The 18,805-nt window shown below is 47.0% G+C and overlaps 2 protein-coding genes across 5 annotated transcripts in view; one reads left to right on the top strand and one right to left on the bottom strand.

Moving 5' to 3' along the window:
- The window catches only part of LOC141968496 (uncharacterized), a 28,483-nt gene extending 21,843 nt beyond the window's left edge, over nucleotides 1-6,640 (bottom strand). Inside the window, exon 1 of the mRNA XM_074923248.1 lies at nucleotides 6,319-6,640. Within this exon, the coding sequence (XP_074779349.1) occupies nucleotides 6,319-6,640 (322 nt within the window). The remainder of the gene's footprint in view (nucleotides 1-6,318) is intronic.
- The window catches only part of BAZ1B (bromodomain adjacent to zinc finger domain 1B), a 50,160-nt gene continuing 37,884 nt past the window's right edge, over nucleotides 6,530-18,805 (top strand). The window contains exons 1-4 of one of the 4 annotated variants that reach the window (XM_074923301.1): nucleotides 6,530-6,751; nucleotides 13,029-13,145; nucleotides 15,294-15,438; nucleotides 16,253-16,451. In XM_074923301.1, the coding sequence (XP_074779402.1) occupies nucleotides 6,639-6,751; nucleotides 13,029-13,145; nucleotides 15,294-15,438; nucleotides 16,253-16,451 (574 nt within the window). In that variant the 5' untranslated portion in view covers nucleotides 6,530-6,638. The other 3 variants (XM_074923303.1, XM_074923304.1, XM_074923302.1) reach the window with 3 other exon arrangements.

The raw sequence follows: 18,805 nt of genomic DNA, 5'->3' as shown, positions 1-18,805 counted from the left end.
TTCTTTCTAACACAACTTAGGGCACACCAAAAAAAAGCTAAAGTAAAAATGCCATAAAGGGCAGAGAAGTACTCCTAGGTTAAAGAGGCAAAAGCTGAAGCAGTACTGAGGTAACAGCCTCAAGCTGCCCAGGGCAGGGTCAGGCTGGCTCTGAGGAAGGATTTCTGTGCAGAAGGGGCTGTTGGGCGTTGGAATGGGCTGCCCAGGGCAGGGGGGGAGTCCCCGGGATCCCTGGAGGGGTTGAAGAGTCGGGCTGAGCCAGCGCTGAGGGATCTGGGGGAGTTGGGAACGGTCAGGGTGAGGTTTATGGTTGGACTGGAGGAGCTTCAAGGGCTTTTCCAACTGAGATGATTCTGTGATTCAGTAACTGGAGATGCAGGTCTGTCTTTATGTGCATTATGATCTGCTCTTGGATTTTGCAGGGGTTTAGGGGCACTTCTGCATGAAACATGAACCTACCACAGTGCATCATTTCCCACGTGGTCCTCCTGTGCATGACCAAAAAGAAAAACCTTTTGTCTTCTGTCAGGCCAAGAATGGCAACCCAGTGCCATTTCAATGGCACCAGTCCTCGGCAGACCACGCTGTTTCAAGCTGGGCACAGCTGCTTCCCACCACAGACGCCCAGGTCTGCACTGAGGACAAGATGCCTTTTTCTTCACCTTCAGACTTTAGGTCCTTGGTTTGCCTATGGGATCTTCTCAGCTCACATTTCCAAACCCACCTTCTTCCTGTGCCAAGCCTCTTGCCAGGATAGGCAGGCTGAGCTGTGAGAGGCCTTAAAGGAAGTGAAGTCCCTGCTGCCCTGGAGGACATCATCAGGCAGCCCAGGAGGGAAGCAGAAACCTGGAGGCTGGTACAGACCCTGCTTCAGGGTGTCCTCTCTGAGCAGCCCTGGGAGAGGAGCAAAGAGAGTAGCCAGCAGGGCTTGCCAGAGGAGGCGGGTGTGAGGAAGATGGATCCAGAGGTGGAGATCTTTGCTCCTGGCCAGTCACAGGGGAAAACAGCCACTGTGAAAGCTGTTTTCCAATCATCACAACTGCTAAAGCAGAAGCACCTAGGTGTGGAGAAGGATAGAAAGTGTTGGAAGACCCCAATGCATCTAGGGGTGTATGGGATCAATGAGGGGGTAACCAAGGAAAGCGAAGGGAAGATGGGGCATGAGAAGACAGTCCAATACCACTCCTGCTGGGTCTTTTGCACAGCCTGAAGGCAGAGTGTGTATACATATTACTAATAGAGGGCACTTTCCTTCTCAATTCATTGCCTGGCCCCTTCAAACATAAGAACAGTTGAATTAAATCAGATCAAGGGTCTATTTAGCCCAGCATCATCTCTGTGAGAGACACAGGGCAGCTATCACAGAGATGATGCTGGGCTAAACAGACCCAGGGCAATGAGATATTATCATTTCCATGAGAACCTGAGCCTCCAGATACCTTCAGCTGAGAGATTCTCTGTGCTGGGTGTCGTTTCTGTCCTCCCTTGAGAGCTATTAAACCAGTAGGAATGGTTTCTTGGCTATCACGGGCTTTCCTTTGTGCTGGGAAGCACGTGACATCATTTATAAAAGCTCATAAATAGCAATGGGTCTCCCAAGTCCCCATACTACTGACTCACTTTGACAGGCTGCCTTGGAGGGATAGGATTCAGGTGACAGGGATCTTCTTCCTTGAAGTGCCTGCCTGAATCCCATCATTAACGGGGCGGGGGGTGGGGGTGGGGGGTGCTGGGCTCTTCAGGGCTCCGTTTGACTAACACTGCAAATTGCTGCCTGTAGCAGTACTGCAGCGTGAGCAGTAGCGCTGCATCAAGGATTTTGGGGCTGAGAAGGCAAGAGGGAAGGTGAGGTGGTGGAGTCTGCTGTTATCCAGAGACCTGGAACCTGTAGTGTGCAAACCTGCAGCTGCAGCAGCTCCCATATCCCTGTGTCAATATGGCAGGATTTCCCCTGAGCACCAGGCTCCTGGTTCTGGTATACAAAAGGTTTTCTGCCACTACAGCTGATTTTAGAAGCAGCAGTGGAATGACTGAGGTTGTGGACAAGTAGGAGGTTCTGATTCTCTGTGCTGCGGTAACAGTGAGACTTTGTCCTAAGAGAAGAGTCAGAGATATCAAACACCATCCTAGAGGTCAGTGTGAGTTTTGTATACTTGGAAAGCACTTTGACTAGGCATGTGGAAGGACTTCAACCAGAAAAGGAAAATTCTTGATTACTAAGAATTATTTTACTAAGAAAAAAATTGAAAGAAATGGATGTTTTGGTAAGTACTTCAAATATGGAAAAAGAACAACAGCCAGCTCTGCTTGTGCCTTGGCGTCAGGGATGTGAAGAGGTTGAGCAAGGTTACTTCGCTGGGTGCAGCAAAAATACAGGAGAGCCACCAGTGTGATTTCATATGGGAATAAAAAGCAATTTCAAAGCTTTTGGGAGCGTGAGGAGCTAGAACACCTGCTAAGCACACCCAGCAGAGCACACCCAGGAAATGGTGTATCTTCATTTGGGCTACAGAAGCGGGGAACTGGCACTGCAGGATCAGGAGAAGCACAACTTAGTGACAGAAACCAGGAAGGCTCTTTGCAATGCAGCAAGACAGCCAGGTGCAAGCTGCAAAAAACATGTCACAGGCTCTAAGACACATGATAACAACACCAAAAAAGGGTTCCATAGCTTGTTTGAGGCAATATCTGTTCCTTGAACCCTACACAGATGCCACCACTTGAGGCACATTGTACGGATGTATAGAACATAGTGTTGTCCTATCTTCTATAGGATAGACGCCTGTTTGGCTTGATGGCCTTATGAAAGTTGCAGTTACTCTCAGAAAGGAAATGGGCCCACAGTAAACTTTACTGCTTGAGCTAAGAGGCTGAGCACACAGACTGATGCATACCCAGGAGATGTTTCTGAGTCAGCAGGGCACAGCTCTTCAGCACACTGCATTTCCTTTTCTACTTGAAAAGTGTGCATTGCAGGGCACAGCACCATTTCTGCACACAGAGGAAAGAGCTCACCCTCCAGCAGAAGGTGCTCTGGAAGTCTGCAGTGGGGTTAGTCAAGGCTCCAGGCTGGGCCAGGACACAGAGGGAAATACCTGGAATAGATACGTGTATTTATCAGGTATTTTCTGCCAGCTGGAATGTGAAGTATTGGAGATAAACATTCACCTACAGAGAAACTGGCTGAGATGGAAGCCAGCTTTCAATCAGAAACTGGGCTTTGCAGGCTGAGAGCGGTAGTCACCAGCACTCAGTCCCAGGAGACTTGCAGGGTCACTACCAAACAAAAGAGGAAAACCAGAATCAAAGTCAATCTTAGAGCAGCAACTGTGTAGAAACACCTTCCTCTAAATCTCTTCAGGCCAACAACCTCCCCAGCCTTTTGCTGCTGGAGTGAGAACACATTGGAGCTCCGGCTCAGCATGTTAGATAAAATGAAGAGATAATGAAGCTGACATTTTAAAACCAGTGTTAAGTGCATCCCCCCGGCAGCATGGATGCACAGGCAGGTGGATATGCTCTGTGCATCTGATCTATGACTCTCACTGTTGTTGAGCGATCGACCTACCTTTACACCTGAAGAGAGCGAGCATCTGCTCACAGCTGAGCGAGGCGTTTGCCCCGTGTGTCACATCTGCTCACTCTTCCTGAGGAAAGAACTTGTCTTTCTAGTAACCTGCTTTGAAATAAAGACTTCAGAAGTAAAAAGCATGCAAGAATGGAATGCCCCTGTTGTTCTGAAAGATATGGGTAGTTTAGGATAAATGGAAAAGAACAAGCTCATTTTAGGACTTGGGATTCACTTAATTTTCTCTCTGTTCAGCTTCAGCTTTTTTAAAGCAACTGGCAGTGTTAGTGTTAGCTGTCTCCAGGGAAATCCCCCAGGGCTGTCAGGCTTCTCTGCAGATCAGCTCAAAGCTCCACAACACCTCTCACTCTGCACAGAAGCCTCCTCGGGCAGGATGCTTGTCAGCCACTCAGGAGCGAGTCACGGAGAGAAAACCCGAACAGCGCCCATCAGAGGCAAAACCACCACCCGGCACGGAGGGAGTAGGTGTGGCAGAGGCAGCCGCCGTGCAAAGCGGGTCGGAAGCCCCCAGAAGTGGGCTGAGGCAGAGGCCACAGCCAGGAGCCAGGGCTGCAGCACCCACTTGCTGTTCTTGGCAGGTGACTGCAGCAAGAGGAACCGTGCAGGGACCCAGGACAGTGTTGAATTATTGTGGCTGAATTACACAGGGGAGCTGCTTAGTGTTCAACGGTGTAATCTCTGGATTTAAACATGAATGGATAGAGTCACCAAGGGAGGGAGTTTCATATTCTCTGACCATACTTAAATGCTTCAACATTTGGCAAACTTCCACCTCCACTGTTTGTTTTCTCCCGTCAGGTTGGCTCCTTGCTCTCTGAACCACTCTGCACCCACTCCAGCCTGACCTCATTGCTCGTGGGCCTGGCAGTGAGACCAGGGAATAGAGATGGGAATAGCAGTGGCATGCGTGCTGTCTCATGAAAATACTGCATCCAACACAACTCAAGCACGTATCACAGAATCATCTGGGTTGGAATAGACCTTGAAGGTCATCTACTCCAACCATTATGTATTTGGCTTTTTCACAGCCACATCATGTTAATGGCCCCTAGTCACACCATCATCCTACAAAGCCACCCAGACTTTCTTCCTCAAGTCATCTTCAGCCAAGGAACTTCCAGCTTAAAAGTTCCTTCAGAACATGAGTTTGTACTCTGCATTGTTCTGTTTCTTCTGAATGAAATTCCCTGCAATCACTCTGTATCTGACCCTTCTCTGTACTCACAGCCTCTCCCAACCTTGTGCACTGTATGATAAATTAACAGAATTAAGTCCTTCTCTAAAGCCAAAACCTCGTGAACCCTGATTCCCCCTCCCATAAACTGTCATATTCTATTGAGTGAGGCCCTACCTCATCATTCATACATACCCGACTCTGAAAGTCAGGCAACTTTTCAAAACAACCTGATTAACTTTCAGTGAAGCAGCATCTCACTTCACATCTCATGCATTTCCCTGTCCTCCCCGTGTGCTTAGGAGAGAGGGGCTTGGCTAGTCAGGTGGCCAAACCCAAGTCTGAAAGATTTTTGGTCAAAGGTTTCACATTTCAGGGCCTGGTGGAGCTCCAGTGAATTCCCAGGGAGCAGGTACTGATGGCTGGCAGGGTGGAGGAGGGTCATTTGCTGTTACTACCCCCTTTCTTCAGCTTAGATGAAGCCTTGGGGATAAAACAGTAACTCGTGTTGGCATTTTATGCATTTATGTTTTTTCAGTGGAGATTCATAATGGGAGGACGTAACATTTACGCTCTGGGTTATACAAAGGCTGTACCTCACTTTATGGGTAGTTTGGGGAGTTGAATTTATCCCAGGCAGCTGAAGTTTGCCAAAGCTGCTTCTTGCCATGCTGAACCAGCCACAGCAGGGCTACACAAGGCAGAGCCGTTTCTCAGCGCCATCAACCAGCAGCGGTCCAGGAGCACCCGAATATACTCCTGTAACACCCAGATCTGCTTTCCCAGCCGCTGAGGAAGGGGTTAGCGGGAACACCGCTGGGCCTGGATTTCTGCGGTGACTTACGGCTGGCAGCGCTGGAACTGCTGCACCGCGGATCCCTAGTGAACGCTGATGATGTAAAAACTCAAAAAATCCCGTTTTTTATATAGAAAAAACCCCACAGAAAAACAAAAGCACAACTCTCGACTTTCTGCCTTTCCCAGGAGCAGCGCCTCACCCTACCCAGAGCCCCGGTGGGAGCGGGCACGGCGCTCGCCGCGCACCTCGGCACCACAAACAGCCTATGCGCCGGCCCCGCGGCGCACCGGAGCCTTCCCCAGCCCGTCACCACGGGCCGAGCCGCTGCGTGCCAGGGCCGCGCAGACGAGCTCCGGCCGCCCTACAGCGCTGCCTGCACCAACGGACCGCGGGCACCGGCCGCGCCGCCCAGAGACCGCCGCCTCCCTCCTCACCCGCCCCGCCGGAGCCGCCGCTTCGCCTCCCCGCGGAGGGGGCCGGGACAGCCGGCGGGCCCCGGGCCCGCGCTCCCCGAAGGGCGGCGGCCACCCCGCCGCGCCCGCCATGCCCCGCGCGCCGCGGCCCCTTTAAGAGACGGGGGGCGGCACGCGCCGAGCGCGGAAGACAAAGCCTGGCGCGCGGCCCCGCCGCGGTACCCGGATGGGCGGGGGGACGGGGGCGCGCTCCGATTGGCCGCCGCGGGGCGGGGGGCGGGCGGATAACGGGGACACAAAATGGAGTCGCGCCTTCTACCACTTACATAACGCGACCTCTCACCTCGCGCGCGGTGCAAGCCAGCTTGCTGCGCCGGCGGGCGGGGCGAGGCGGAGCGATTGGCGGGGTCGTCCAGCCAATCGGCAGCCGGCGATGCCGGCGGCCCGCCAGTAGGCTCGTGGGGCCGCGGCGGCGGGGGCGGGCCCTGCGGCGCGGGAGGCAGGTTCGGGTGCGCGCGGCGAGGCTCGGCCCGCCGCCCGCCCGGGAGGGGGAGGGGAATCTCCCGCCATTTTTCAATCCTCCCGCCCGGGTCCCGCCGCCGCCGCCGCCGGGGTCGTCGCGCGGATCCGCCGGCTCCGGCCGGGACCCCGCCTCGTCCCGCCATGGCGCCGCTGCTGGGCCGCAAGCCCTTCCCGCTGGCCAAGCCGCTGCCGCCGGGGGAACCGGGGGAGCGGTTCGTCATCCCCCACACGCAGGAGGCCTTCCGCACCCGCGAGTATCCGCTCGGCCCGGGGGCGCGGGGGGACGGGGCCGGGGCGGCGGGGAGGGCTCGGGCGGCGCCGCTGTCACCTGCCGCGGCGGCCGCCCGCGGACCGAGCGGTCCCGCTGCTGTTGGGCGCGCAACCGGCCTCCGCGGCGGCTCCGGCACTCCCGGAGGGCGGCCCGGCGCGGGCGGGGGTGCGGCAGGGCTGAACAAAGCGGGAGCGGGGCCGTTCGGTTCCTCCCGGGAAGGGCCCGGCCGGCGGCGGCGCCTCTGCCCGGCCCGTGAGGGGAGCCCGGCCCCCCGGCCCGCGCTGCCGCCGGGCTCGGCCCTGGCGCCGGCGCGGTTGTTCCCTGACAAGTTTCTGACCCGGCTTAAAACGCGGTTTCAGGCGGGGGAAGGGCAGCGGCGCCAGCAGCTCCGCGGGGCTGAAGCGCCCTGAGGCGGCGCGGCCGCGGAAGGAAACTAACGGGTAAAGGCAGCCGGGAACCGGGAGCTGGCTGCGTGTTCGCGGTATCGGCAGGTCGGGGTTGGTTCATGCAATTAGCGCAGGAGCGGTTCTGGTGGGGGCTGCAGCCCACATCGGGGTGTGTATCCCGTGGGTGAGGGCTGGCATCGGAACTAGAAACAGCCACAAGCCGGAGAATAAAATAGCGACAGAAGTAGCTTGCCAGCGGAGAAACTAGGTTTTCATTCTGAATGTGAGTATCTTCTGGGCTGATTTTGCATGACAAGGTGTTTTTTTTTAAAAATGATTCCACGAGAGTCAGCGGGTGACAGTCCTCGAGCAGCAGGAAGCGGAGGTGGGCCAGGCAGGTAACTCACGCTAAGGCAGAGTTACTGTTCAGTCCCCGCAGGGCTCGGGGGGCAGGACTTCAGCGCTGTAACCCCCAAAATGCTGCTTCAGGAGGCTGGTTTGTTGTTTGTGTTATAAGGGTCAAAATCTGAGGAACTGAAGGAAGTACTGGAGGTGAGACTGAAATGCATGAATATAGGAACATAGCTCAGAGATCTTGGGAGCGTGGAAGACAAAGGGACTCCAGAACTCATACAGACCCCTGTACTGCAGAGTCTCTTGTTACCTCAGTATGAAGAACAGCCAGTGAAGGCCCCTAGGAAGGATTAGGTAGCTTTTGAAGAGGAAATGCATATCTGAGTGCAGATAGGCACTGCTAATGCATTTAGCTCAATAAAATGAGATGGTTAGAGTGTTAGATACTTGCTTTTTAACAGTATTTTAAATTAAAGCATTCAGTCTGTGACTCAAAAACCTGCTCTTGTGGTATGTGCAAACTGAAAGTAGCTCAGTCATCCATCTGACCAGGCGGAGACCTGTTCTCTCCCTTTCCCTACGAGGAGCAATCAGGGATCAAGAGAGTTTAAACCTAATTACTACTTTTGTAAAAGAAGATGTAGCTTTAAGGTTTGTCTGCCTTGTAGGAGCAGCACAGTGGAGTTATGGGGCACAGTCTGAGAGTACCGGTCTGTTGGTATGGCTCTTGTGGATCTGAGTAGATGGAGGATGTATTTCTGCAAACACTTGGATGTTATTAACATTAAGGGAAAAAAAGGGTGGTTTCTCATCCTCAGAGGGAATGGTGTTAGCTTCAGGGTCAAAAAGAAAGAGGAAACCAATGCAAGCACTGAAGTTATAGAGTGATGCTCTTCTCTTGGAGAAAGTACTTCATGGGGTGCTGTGGGAGGCGGACAGCCTGTCATGTTCTAGAAAGTTCATCTTGGCAGATAGACGTCATGAAGCTAAAAAGAGAAACTAAGTAATGTTGGGTTTCTGTCTTGCTTTGTTGACTGTGTATAATATAGGCTAGGCAAAAAGTGGAACAGAAAATTGCAAATGAGTCAGTAAGTTGAAGGGATATGTTACCTAAGGAAGACTTGGAGGGTTTTCTTTTTTGTCACTTCTGTTTATCCTAGATAGTGCAGAGGAAGTGGCCTGCAGAGGGGGTGTGTGATGAGGTACCCGAGCCTTAGCCCAGAGCAGCTCTAGGTGTCGTTTATGCTGAGGCCTGGCAGAACATGGTCTCCTGAACTTTTCTTTTTCACCTGGAAAAACTACTGATCAGCTCTTTCCCTAAAGGGTGTACACGTTCTTAGACTGCACAGCTACGAATGAGGTATTTGAAAGACATCAAAAGTTCTTAAGACCTTTTTTTTTTTCCTCTTAGGGTTTTCAGCTGTAGATTGGGTTGAACAAAAAATGGAGGTTGGGGTATTTTATATGAGGAAAGATGTTTGCCCTGTGGAGTTGTGTTAAGAAAGTGCCTGGCAGCAGTGGACAGATGGATAGTCTGGTCATCAGAGCTCAGGTGTTTATTTAGGTCTGATAGTTTGTAGCTTTACATGGCTTCCTTTGACGGCCAAATTCCCCAAAAACCTTTTCAGAGACCATGCTGCGTAGAGCCTTTTGCATCCTGGCGAAGCCTTGGGCTTCTGGTGTCCAACTCTGAGGGAGCATTGTTAATTGTGTGGGGATGGGTGGATCACTAGGTGGTCAGAGATAGACTCATCCTTGCAGGAGCTCTGTAGCTTTATGTGAAATGTCAGGTAAATGCTTCATGTGCAGTGTGATCTTGTCTGGCTTATGTCACCTGTGCACCTGGTCTGTGGTGCATGTACTGAGCATTTGGTGTCTGCCAAACACAGAATTTATTCCCTGGTGAGCAGGTCATCTCTTTCATTAGCACGTGGGATGGCTGCAGTGTGTGTTCTGCTGTACTGGCTGCACTTTGGAAAACCAGCTGCCAGCTCGAGGCGTGCTTGGTTCAGAGAGCTGACCCTCCTGGACTGGCAAGAGGGGACTGTTCAGCAAAAGCTTTTCTTTAGTCATTAGTGTACAGTTTTGGGAAGCTATGTTGCTTTCCTTCTCAGATAAAAGCTTGCTGTCCATCTTTAGTGTTTTTGTATGGTAAGCAGCACAGAACATGAGGAATGCGTTTGGCATGTGAGTTAAAGCCTGTCGTTTACATCTTCATGTGTGATACTGGCCAGTTAAACTCTGGCTGAAAGATGTAAGCGCCAAACAGCTCTAGGAGGACTTTGCCACCCACCCAGGGAGTAGTGTCTTATAAATGTACTGACCTTCCTGCTAAGTTTGCTTCCTGAGCAAGTGGAAACAATTAGGATACTCTAAAGCTGTTTTGGAGTTCATAGTCATTTCTGGGAAGACATCAGTAACCCGGGAAGAAGTAAACTTTGTATGCACTTAATAGTCATCTTGTGCAGTGGTTGGCTTGTTTACTTTTAAGCATTTTTCTTTAATAGGGTCCCTTGTTTTTATTGTAACTTTGTTTTCTGCCTTTCAGCATTAAGTGATCTTCAGTGTGATAGAAACAGATGTGCTGTATTAACTGTTAAACAGTGGGTAGTCAACTGTTTAATTTAATGTATGTGTTGTTCATAAGTGTCCGGGGTTTTTTATGTATTGTTGTGTTGGGAATTTGTGGTGATGGCAGCTCCAGCTGTGTAGAGATGGATATGTTATGGTATACCATTAAGCCCTCACTTGTAGACCTGAGTCACACCTGCTGAAGAGTCTGAAATTTCTTGGGTTTGTTTCCAGTCTGAGTGGAAAGGACAAATAGCGTATGTGTAGTGGAAAATTTGAGCTACAGAAAACTTTGCAAAAACATCCTCCTGCATTTTGGCTTTGTGCTGGCCACAGGATTTCAAAGCAGAACCTCGCATGGGAGCTTGTGGTGGAGCACAAAGGCAGGGTGGGCACTGTGGGCATGAGTCTTGAGTGCTGGTTAAGGCATGTGTCCAGGGGTCAGTGTTAGATGACCTGACCAGCTGTAGGTGGAATTAAATTGCATTTGAGAGGCAGAGCTGAGCCGGACAGGGAAATTGCTATACCTGCTGCTTTTAAATTCTAAAAAATGTTGATCTAAAAAAGTGTTGATCTAAAAAATGGGGGGCTGATATGGTGTGATTAAGCTTGGTCTCATAGGTGTGTACAAGGAGGGGAAAATACTCATGGATCTCCCTGTCAGTATGGGAAGTGGTGTTAGGAAAAAATGTATCTTTCAATTATTTTTAAACTGGAGATCAGAATTTATTTGCTTTCCTTGTTGGAAGGAAAGGAATCTCCTCATGGGTCTAGAGAGAAGAAAGTTGATAAATGTAGGAGTAAAGTAGACTGTAACTTTATTTTCCAGAGGTATCTCAAATAGTTGTTTATAGCTAGACTACTGAAGGTTTAAAGGCAATGTCCTCATCCCCTAAGAAATTGTCTTTCCTTTATCACTTGTGTTGTGGCAGCTGTGAGTCCTGCTTATCTAGGTGCTGTCCGTGGATGCACAGAAGGAAAGCCCAGGGGACAGTGGAGGTGGGGTTACTGAATGAAACTGAAGACTGCTGTTACTTGTATGTTAAGGTTCCTTTCAACTGTGAGGATTGAATTTGTTTTTAACTCTTCTTTAACAGTATTATGGTTGCAATTTAGTTATTAAAATTGTTAATTGCTGTAAATACAGGACTCCTGGTTTCTTGTTTGATTGCCCCCCCCCCCCCGTATCATTACAAAAACTTGTTAAAATCACACTGCTGGTCTGGTCAGTGGCGCTGCACAGATGAGTTCCTCTATGAACTGTGGTTACTCTCTGCCACTGCCACACCACAGTGATGGCACTTCTTGCCCCTGCCCTGTAGCACCTCTCCTTTCTGTGGAAACCTGAGCATCTTTGAAATGTCAGGGAGGGGTAAGAATTGGCCAGAGGGCTCAAAACTTACTGGTGTGATGACTTGTCGGATGGCTGTTCGTCTGCTGAAGAGCAGGAGACTCCCCAAGTAGGGCACCTCAGGATTTCTGCTTGGTCTTCAGAGCTGCTCTAGGCAGAGGGGTACTGTCAGCAGTGGCAGTCTCCTCTGGAGGCAGCTCTGTTCCTGCTTTTATTCTGGCATAGCACCAGTTGCTGTGGCTGTAAGATACCTGTATATCAGCGTCCACAGTGCAGCTGCTGTGCCGCCTTATGCTTTACCTTGAGGCTGTAAAGAAACGTCCAAGCGAGTTGGTTTTGTTGGGGTTGTAATTTGCCTTCCTAACAGGAATCTTTAAAAAAGAATAGGTTCGTTGCACTAACATTTTCTTGAAAGACAAAGCATATACAGGATACTATGAGTGATTTGCTGTGCATGGTGGCTCTGCCTTTGCAGGAGCGTGAAGCAATCTACTTGTTCCCACAGAGACTCATAATTAGCACTTGTGCTGCAGCGGGCTGAGCCGCCGTAGCTGTTACAAGTCTGCTTTGTGCTCTGTGCTGGCTTTTCTGCTGGAGAGCATGCTGAAGAAGAAGGGAAAGATGCTTTTCTTGCCTCTTATAATTTCTCCAGTTAAATTACCATCAGTAAGCATATGACAACTTAAGCAAGCTGCCAGTGGGTAAATTGGTATGGATTTACACTGTGCTAGCTTTTCTGATAACTGTGACTGTACGCATTCTATCCATAGAAAGTATGAAGCGTTTTCTGTCTGTTTACACTGACAGTTAATTACTACTTAGGTGGACCAGGTAGAGCATAGCCAGAGGTGCTTACAGCAGAGTAGCTAATGCTGTAATTGATAATGCTGTCTGCACCACGGTGACTTGTCTGTGCACCCATTAATCCTAATGGCAAGAATAACTTAACCTTGAGACCAGTTGTGATACAGGAAGCAGGGGATGTAGTTGGTGAGAAAGATCCTCATGTTGTGCTAATGCAGGAGGCTGCTCTTGTTGGAAACCATAGGAGAGGTGGCCGTTCTAGGGATTTCACTTTTAAAGCTTTTGGGTTTTTTCCTCAAAAGATTGGGGGTTCTGGGTAGACCGGTAATTTGCATCCAGAGTTTGTAACACCACACAAAGGCATTAGTAGTATTAGTTCCTCTACAGTTATTGTGGGGCATTTAGTGGCAGTCTGTGCCATGTCTCCTGTGTGTGCCTGTGATAGTGTTCATGCTCTTTTCCAATGAATCAGACTGAAAAGCTGAAAAGTAACTTGGTGATGCCATGAAAATGTTCAGCCATATGCAGTTCAGGTGCTGTGGCACCTTCTGTATGTCAGTGCTGAACAGGACAGGATTTTCAGCTGCAGAAGGCTCCAGCGCATCCTGGTCTGGAAACCTTTTGGATTTAACACAGCATCTCCATGGTAGGCACAGGATCAAACTGTACTGTAGCAATCCTCAGTCTTTGTGCACTCCACTAGTCAGGGTTTAATTGAATTTGATCATCTTGTGCTGCTGTGATAATGCTCTCCACTGCATAAATCCTGTTTTCCTGAGCTGCCACTTCTACAGAGAGTACGAAGCACGTTTAGAGAGGTACAGCGAACGAATATGGACGTGCAAAAGCACAGGAAGCAGCCAGCTGACGCACAAAGAGGCTTGGGAGGAGGAGCAGGAAGTTGCTGAGCTGTAAGTACCAGTGAAGAAATCGGTATGTGTCTATCTTTAGGCATTGGGGCAGAAGAGTGGACTTGGGAATGATATATGTGATTGCTAGTTTATGAGGTGAGGTAAGTAGCTTTTTACTGGCTATAAGTAGATCTGGGGATTCTGGAGTTGAAAGCAAATCAAGTACAAATTTGATGCCATCACTAATGCAGTTGGGTAATGTACTTATTTAGTGCTGTATCTTGGTATTACTTCAACCAAAATAGTTCAGCATATGGTACTTGGCGTATTTTAAAGCCCCTTGAGTAATGGGAATTTTTCAGAGGGGGGAAAAATAAATCTTGGAGGAGCTAAAGTAAAAATACAGTAAAAAGAGGCTGTTGAAGTGTTTCACATCAGTCAGGTCCACAACTGTAATTATTTTTTTGAGATCTGCACTGGAATCAGTTGTTGTACTAAAAAAGATTATATTGGAGTGAGATTTTGGGGGGATCTGCTCTACTGGGAAGACTAAAGAACAAATAGAAACCAGAACAGAGGTTCAGACCACTAGTATTCCTCTGGGCTGCTGTGTCCCTGACCTCCCCCTCCAGCACATAGCACAGGCCTGGAATCTTTGGTTGAGATCCAGCATGACCCTTCCCATAGAAGTGAATTTTCTATAAACGTGCAAGTCCTTGGCTCAACCAACATATATGACTTTGTGATTACCAAATTGTAGGAATTAGGCCAAACAAATGGGATGTTTCTCTGTTCTGTGAACTAATGACTTGGACTTGTGACTTTATTTTTCCTGGATTCAGACTGGAGAGATTATCAGCAGTACTAACTAAGAGGTTAAATTTTCTGCTGCCTCTCTTTCATGAAGAATCCACTTGTCTGAATCACTGTGGAAAGAGTTAATAGCCTTAGCCTATGAAGAAATTCCCCATCATTTGAGGTTAATCATATCCTTAAAGGCACAAATAAACCTATTTGCTAAGAGTGCTAATTTCTATTAGAGTTGAAGTACCATTGTCTTAAGTCTTTCCTCCCTAGTGTTCTTGTTTGAGAGGAGAGTGCAGAGCCAGCTCTGTAACTTTATAATTCTGAGTCAAAAAGCATTGGTCTAGTGTTGATTTACTTTTGATTAACAATGTTGGGTTGGATGGCCACTTCTGAAAACATTAAGAAATGTAAATGAAATATAAATGGAAGATTTCTCAATAGCAAATTTAGCTATAGTCTCTCTAAATGTGGGGGGAAAAAGGCTCGGTGAAGGGAGATTTTGGTCTTGTCTCTTTGAAATGGGATTAAAAGCTTCCCAGGCAGTTTGCTGGCTGCTTTAATACCTGACACTAGTCTGAATAAAAAAAGGTTCATTTAGGCAGCTTGCTAATGGGATAAATTTGTTCATGGCAGTTGTAGAACAGCAAATAGAGCTGAGGATTGTCAGCAATGGATCCCTGAGGCTGAGAAGCTAAAAGAGTTTTGGAAAAAGGGAGTATTTTTTTCCTCTTTACAGTAACTTGAAACGGACTTTACTTTTTAGCGAGAAAGCTTTATGCAATATATTTCTTAGTACTCTTATAAGCTAACTGACCTGATCTTTTTGGAAAGGAAATCAGTCAGGTAAATTTTTAGCAGTCCTTTCTCTTCTTTAAATGAAAAAGTTTGAAGATCATGACATAGTGAAACACACAAAATATTTTTGTCTGGAAAGATAATTTGATTGTGTAAGCCTGCCTCTATCTTCTTTACTGTGTTAGCAGTCTGTTTGGGAAGAAAGAAATGCTACATGTTCATCAGCATCGTGTTATTGTTGGAAGCAAAAATTTTGAAGTAACAAGCCCCACAGTAATGACATGGTCTTGGTATATATTTAACATCCACCAGAGAGACAGTAATAACCAGCAAGAAAGGGTTCATAGTCAGTGCTGCTTTTCCAGAATGCTTTATGGTGTTCCTTCTGGGAAGGACAAGTACAATTTGTATTGTCATGCCAATTAACACGTTGGGGGGTGCTGGGGGGAGGGCAGCAAAAAGCCCTTGGATGTTTGCATGCTAATGTGGCATCTGCCTCAAACATTGTCCTGGCTGTTAATGTTCCCAGAATTTCGAAATGGGAGGCTACTTTGCATTTTGGCTTTTATTCCCTGAATAATGAAAACTTCTTACGGGTTTGCTCAGCTTGAAGGAGGAGTTCCCCATCTGGTATGAGAAACTGGTACTGGAAATAGTCCACCACAACACTGTATCTTTGGAAAAGTTGGTGGATGCAGCTTGGCTGGAGATCATGACCAAATTTGCAGTGGGAGAAGAGTGTGACTTTGAGGTAAGGATCTGTTTTCCATTTTATCCCATGCTTTTGCACAGAGCTAATTTTGGACATCTAAAAGCAGAAGATGGGAAGAATATGTTAGCCACTTACATTATCAGAAAGATGGTGAGAATTTCTTTTCTATAGAATCTCAGTGACAGCACCTGCTTTTGAATGCAAAACAGTTCCATAAGCAGAAGCACGTGGATGACCCATACTGATGGCAAGAGAAAAATGACTGATCTATGTGTGTGCATGGGGAATTGGAGATATGTTTGTTACACTGCTTAAATATGTGATGGTCTGTGTATTTATTTAAATATGTACAAAAATACATATTTTTAGTCTTAAACTAATGTAGCTTGAAGTCAACTGCTTACAAACCTGTAACGATGCTCCAATGATTAGAAAATTCGCTCCAAAACTGAGAATGATGGGGAAGACTCAAATGTGTTGAAAATAAGAGAAGGTTATAAAATGTTATCGGTCAGCAATGTGTTCAGCACATACTCTCTCAACTGGGGTTGCTGAGAGAGCACACTTGCACCTTGCACACGCATTCTTTCTTAGGCTGAGAAAGAAGCATTATTAAACACTGGAAAAACTTTGGGGTTGGCAGTTCTCTCTTTCTTAGCAGTTTGTACAGAACTTCCAGGTAGGAGTGGTAGAAAGAAATCCTGTAATTGTTTCATGAGAGGGATCATGAGCTACTTGCAAGGAAGATGTCAATTAAGTGTTTTGCCAAATTACAGTTAGTAGGTTCTTAGCTGCTTTTTTTCCTTTCTCGTAGTGTTAAAAAAGTTCAGTTTTCATCAATATTTGTGTGCAGGTTGGTAAGGAGAAAATGTTGCCTGTGAAAGTTGTGAAAATACATCCCCTGGAGAAAGTTGATGAAGAGGCCTCAGAAAAGAAATCTGATGGAGCCTGTGATTCCCCATCCAGTGACAAGGAGAACTCCAGCCAGGCAGCTCAGGACAACCAGAAGGAAGCTATCCTGAAGGAGGATGACAACAGGAGGGAAAGTATGAGTAAGTAGTAGGACAGCATGTCAGTAGGTAGCACCTGGAAGTGAGTATTTGAATTTATGTACATCTTAATACTGGGCTGTGGATGTTATATGTGATGTTCAAAAAGCGTTACATATTGAAAATCCTGAAATGGCCATTAGTGGTGCAGTTTTGGTGGCATCAGTGCTGTTGGCTTTCAGTTGTTCTTGCCTGTTCTAAAGCAGAGCATGTGTTGTCATTCTAAGGTGTAATACCTAAAGCTCTGCATGGAACATATAAGCTTTGGAAGTATAATAAATAAATTAAAAAAAAAAAAAACGGGGGGGTGGGGGGGCAACAGCAAAAATTCATAAAGTCTTGTCATGTTCATCCTCGGAGCAAACATCTGTAGTTCTACAGCCTGTTGTTCTGCAGTCAGAGACAAGCTCCAATTCCCTTTATGGCCCCAGCTGACATAAAAAATAAGGTGGTTTTTAATTTATTTTGGTTTATCCCCTTTCCAGTTTTCAAATGTTGAAACAAAATTTATGCAGAAGAATACATGTTAATTTTTTGCTAAGGGTTCAAATTAAAACATGCTTTGAAACATTGTTCCCCTCTTTCATATCTGTTCCTCCTTGCTGCAGAACTAAACAGTGGATGTCCAAGACTTTTCTTGACTCTGAGAAGGTACTGTTGAAAGAGGAAAAAAAAAATCAGTTTCTTGTCCTATGTAACTTCTTAAAGATGGAATTATAAGATTCTTTAAAAGAGATTTCAAAAAATGTATTAAAACCAAAAAAACACCCCAACCCCACAGCACAACTTTAATCTAGATTAGCTTAATTTTAAAGGTACATAAATGTAATAAATTGCTTAATTTGTAAATAGCCACTCCAACATCTGGAGAAGTAACCTTCTCTAATAACCTCCTCTGATAGGGAGAAGGGGAAACTCAGAAAACAGCCCAGCAAGCTAATAGCAAAGTCAGGACTGGAAAACAAGTTTCATCAAGCTCTATTCCCAAGCTTAATAATTGTTAACTGTTTCTGATTGGTACTGGAAAAAGTTATGAGCTGTTTTGATTTCATGGCAGTACTCTGTATAACCAGGAAGGAAATAAAGGTGTTTCTGTAACAATCTGGCCTTATATTCATCATCTGAAACAGTAGTAGCGCTTGGAGAAGGACTGATGCATGATTTTATTTCTTTTTTTTAGTTGAAAGGCATGGAAAGTACCTTTTACTTTTAAAATGCTTGTTGACCAAACTTACAGCAGCTATTTTGAGCTTGGGTGTTTTGGTAAAGTCTACCATGACATTGTTCATTGGTGTGCAGTGTTCTAACCAGCTGTGTTCAGCTGTGCTCTTGCTGACTTTGCTAGTCCAGCACTCTGAGGTTGGAAGAACGCTGCAGGAATGGGGATTCCTGTGCCTTTCTCAGTCTCTGACTCAGCTGATGATCTGGCCTGTAAACTGGGACTGTTCTACCCCTTCTGTAAAAGATGAACCTCAATGTTTTCAAATCAAAGATGTTAGCAGAGTCATAATCAGTGAGAGCAATAAGCACTCATTCTTTTAACTCTTCTCCTTGTACACACGGATTTATTAAAAGGATATTTTACTGCTAATGCTTTTATATTCTGGGTTATAATAGAATGAGCTATATAATATAATGAGTTCACAGTAAACCCATTAGTGAATCTATATTCTGGAGTCCATTACAATAACTATGTAGCATTTGTTACGTTTATGCAGCAGACTACAGGAGTAGTGAAGACTGGCTTTCATTTAGTGGGTTCAGGCTCAGAACTACACCTGCTGGAGGCTGTGTACAGTATCTGGAGGTACCTAGCCACACTTACTTTGACTTTTTCTTTCTAATAGCATACTTGACCACTGGTAATACGGGTGGAGTGAGTATTTAGAAGCAATATCAGGCTCTGCATAACCGTGTGTGATGTAAGAGCTGTACCTTTCTGTGCACACACGAGGGGGCAGAGTTAACCTTAGCAGTTTTACTATGTCGAACTTGCTGATTTTGTGGGAGGAAAACAGGGGCAGAGAAAGAGCGCTTCAGTCTCTGGTTAGGAGTCTACTGTGCTTCAGAAGCTGAAAATAAGGTTTTATACCAGCTCTTTTTGCATTGTATGTGCAGGCTGAAGTGGCTTTGTATTTTTAGTTGCTTAGCAGTGAACTCTGGAAAAATCTGCAGAAGTGGGAGGGAAGGGTAGTTTTTCTTGAAAATAGATGGTGAATTACTAAAGGCAGGTTCTGCACCTTGAGAGGTGCTTGGAACTAATACTGCTTTGGAGAAACCAAAATAAGTGGTCAATAGGAGGAGACAATAGCATATGGATCCTTCATGAGGTTCCAGTAGTGTAGTGAATGTGTTTG

Source organism: Athene noctua, chromosome 19 (genome assembly GCF_965140245.1).
Source record: "Athene noctua chromosome 19, bAthNoc1.hap1.1, whole genome shotgun sequence".
In the NCBI taxonomy this organism is placed as follows: Eukaryota; Metazoa; Chordata; class Aves; order Strigiformes; family Strigidae; genus Athene; species Athene noctua.
Note: the sequence above shows the minus strand (reverse complement) of the source record. Positions and strands in the feature narration are given on the sequence as shown.